The sequence below is a fragment of the Penaeus chinensis genome, chromosome 31, assembly GCF_019202785.1.
Source record: "Penaeus chinensis breed Huanghai No. 1 chromosome 31, ASM1920278v2, whole genome shotgun sequence".
NCBI classification, from domain to species: domain Eukaryota; kingdom Metazoa; phylum Arthropoda; class Malacostraca; order Decapoda; family Penaeidae; genus Penaeus; species Penaeus chinensis.
The window spans coordinates 5,754,450-5,756,949 of NC_061849.1; the positions used below are offsets into that span (position 1 = coordinate 5,754,450).

At 45.4% G+C, this 2,500-nt stretch overlaps 1 protein-coding gene across 1 annotated transcript in view; it reads left to right on the top strand.

Moving 5' to 3' along the window:
- Positions 1 to 2,148, top strand: part of LOC125042243 (lachesin-like) — a gene marked incomplete in the record, with an annotated part of 127,118 nt that extends 124,970 nt beyond the window's left edge. The window contains 3 exon segments of the mRNA XM_047637769.1: positions 48 to 182; positions 1,326 to 1,542; positions 1,841 to 2,148. Coding sequence (XP_047493725.1) covers positions 48 to 182; positions 1,326 to 1,542; positions 1,841 to 1,953 — 465 coding nt within the window.
- Positions 2,149 to 2,500: the final 352 nt, after the last annotated feature.

Genomic DNA, 2,500 nt, shown 5'->3' on the forward strand with positions numbered 1-2,500 from the left:
ACTAGCTGCATTTAGTATATATTTATTAATGAATTACCTTTCTCCAGCTGTCAACAGGAACTGGTGTGATTTCGCAGTTCGTCAATCTCCACGTGGTTGTCCCCCAAGCCTTCATACTGGGCAGCACTGACTACCATGTACAACTCGGATCAACAATCAAGCTCGTTTGCGTCATCAAACAGGTTGGTTATTAGGAGTATTAAAATATGAATGGAGTAGTTTAGTGTAAAGGGTATAGGATCAGTTACTGATAACGATGTACTTTGGCTTTATTCGTTGATTTAGCACGTTAGGTGTATTTACGTTAGAATGTGACCAAGAGAGGGATGGAGGGAGGGAGGAGAGAGAGAAAGAGAGATAGAGAGGGAGAGGGAGAGGGAGAGGGAGAGGGAGACGAGAGGGAGACGAGAGGGAGAGGGAGACGAGAGGGAGACGAGAGGGAGAGGGAGAGGGAGAGGGAGAGGGAGAGGGAGAGGGAGAGGGAGGGGGAGAGGGAGAGAGAGAGAGAGAGAGAGAGAGAGAGAGAGAGAGAGAGAGAGAGAGAGAGATAGAGATAGAGAGAGAGATAGAGATAGAGATAGAGATAGAGATAGAGATAGAGATAGAGATAGAGAGAGAGAGAGAGAGAGAGAGAGAGAGAGAGAGAGAGAGAGAGGGAGATCGAAAGAGAGAGAGAAAGAACAAGTAAATAAGTGAACGAGTGAATGAGAAAGTGAGTGTCAGTGGGTGAATGAGAAAACCCTATAGCATCACGTGACAGAACAAAAGTAGCACAGCTGGGAAGGGAGCCCCAGAGGAAAACGTGATTGGCCGCGTCACATGATTAATCTCTTGCAAATGGGTAAAGAAAAGGGCTTAAAAGCTTTAGTGGGCAAGGGAGGGGAAGAGTGCTTTTTATGCACAACACAAGAAAAATGGAAGGGGTTGAAACTGCTTCAGATATTTATACATGTGTGTGTGTGTGTGTGTGTGTGTGTGTGTGTGTGTGTGTGTGTGTGTGTGTGTGTGTGTGTGTGTGTGTATGCGTGTGTATGCGTGTGTGTGTGTGTGTGTGTGTGTGTGTGTGTGTGTGTGTGTGTGTGTGTGTGTGTGTGTGTGTTTGCTTGTTTATGTGTGTGTGCGTATATGTGTAAATGTGTCTGCGTGTATGCTCATATTTGTTTATAATGCATATATACATCATAAATGCATATAACCTACGGGCATTCAAACACGATTACATACTCCGTTCATAAACATGAATATCAGTACACAGGTAAAAATCCACACACTCTCTTAACCACTGTTCCACCGACGACCTGAACAAAGCCTCCGTCTCCTCCCAGAGCCCGACGCCCCCGCAGTACGTGTTCTGGTACCACGACGAACACATGATCAACTACGACACCCAGCGAGGCGGCATCAACGTCTCCACGGACACAGGCCCCAAGAAGACCCAGTCGCACCTCACCATCTCCGACGCCCGCTACGAGGACACTGGCAACTACACCTGCAGCGCCTCCAACACCCGCAGCGCCTCCGTCAACGTCTTCGTGTCCTACGGTAGGGATACGTTGAGGTTCCTGGTCTTTTGGTTTGCATAAATGGCTGGATGGAGATTGTGATTGCCAGATTAACGAGAGGAATGAATGTACTGTGTGCTGTAGGATTATAATGTAAGTTATTGGTAATATTGGTAATATGAATAATGCATATCACTAACGGCGACGACGTGTTACTAAAAGGAAAAATAATTAGTTTACATGCAAACCTTTATTTTTTCCTCGGGAAAAAATATGAATAAAAGTAAACGACAGGGGAAACCTCGGACTAAGCTTCCCCTTCTTCTTCTCCTTCGCAGGCGACAAGATGGCGGCAATACAGAGACGGAAGGCCGGCGGAGGAGCACCCAGCCTGTCGCTCGCGCCCGGCCTTTGGTCCTTGGTGGCCGCCGCCTTCTGGGCCCTCAGATGATGTGCTTGGCCCAGCCACGCCCACCTCCTTGCCGCCGGCGACCAGCAGCGACCGCGAGCTCCCGGGGACTAGTAGAGAGAGAGAGAGAGGGAGAGGGAAGGAAAGAGGGAGAGGAGGAGGGAGGAGGAAAGGAAATACGGGATACAAAATGGAAGAGGAAGAGGAAAAGGAAGGCAGCGAAAGCAATGTGCAGAGAGTGAGAGTTGTTAAAAGTGACTGAAAAGAAGTGTATATATATTATATATATATTATATATATATTGTATATATATCATATATGTATATCATATATATATATATATATACATATATATTGTATATACATTATATATATTATTTGAATAAATATGAATATATACATATATTATATATATTATTTAAATCAATCAATCAATCAATATATATATATATATATATATATATATAGAGAGAGAGAGAGAGAGAGAGAGCGAGAGAGAGAGCAGAGTTATGCCTCGCCTTCCAGCCACCCGTATCGCCCTCCCACTACCTCCATTCCAACCGCTCGGCCCCTTTCTTCCCTCCTTTAG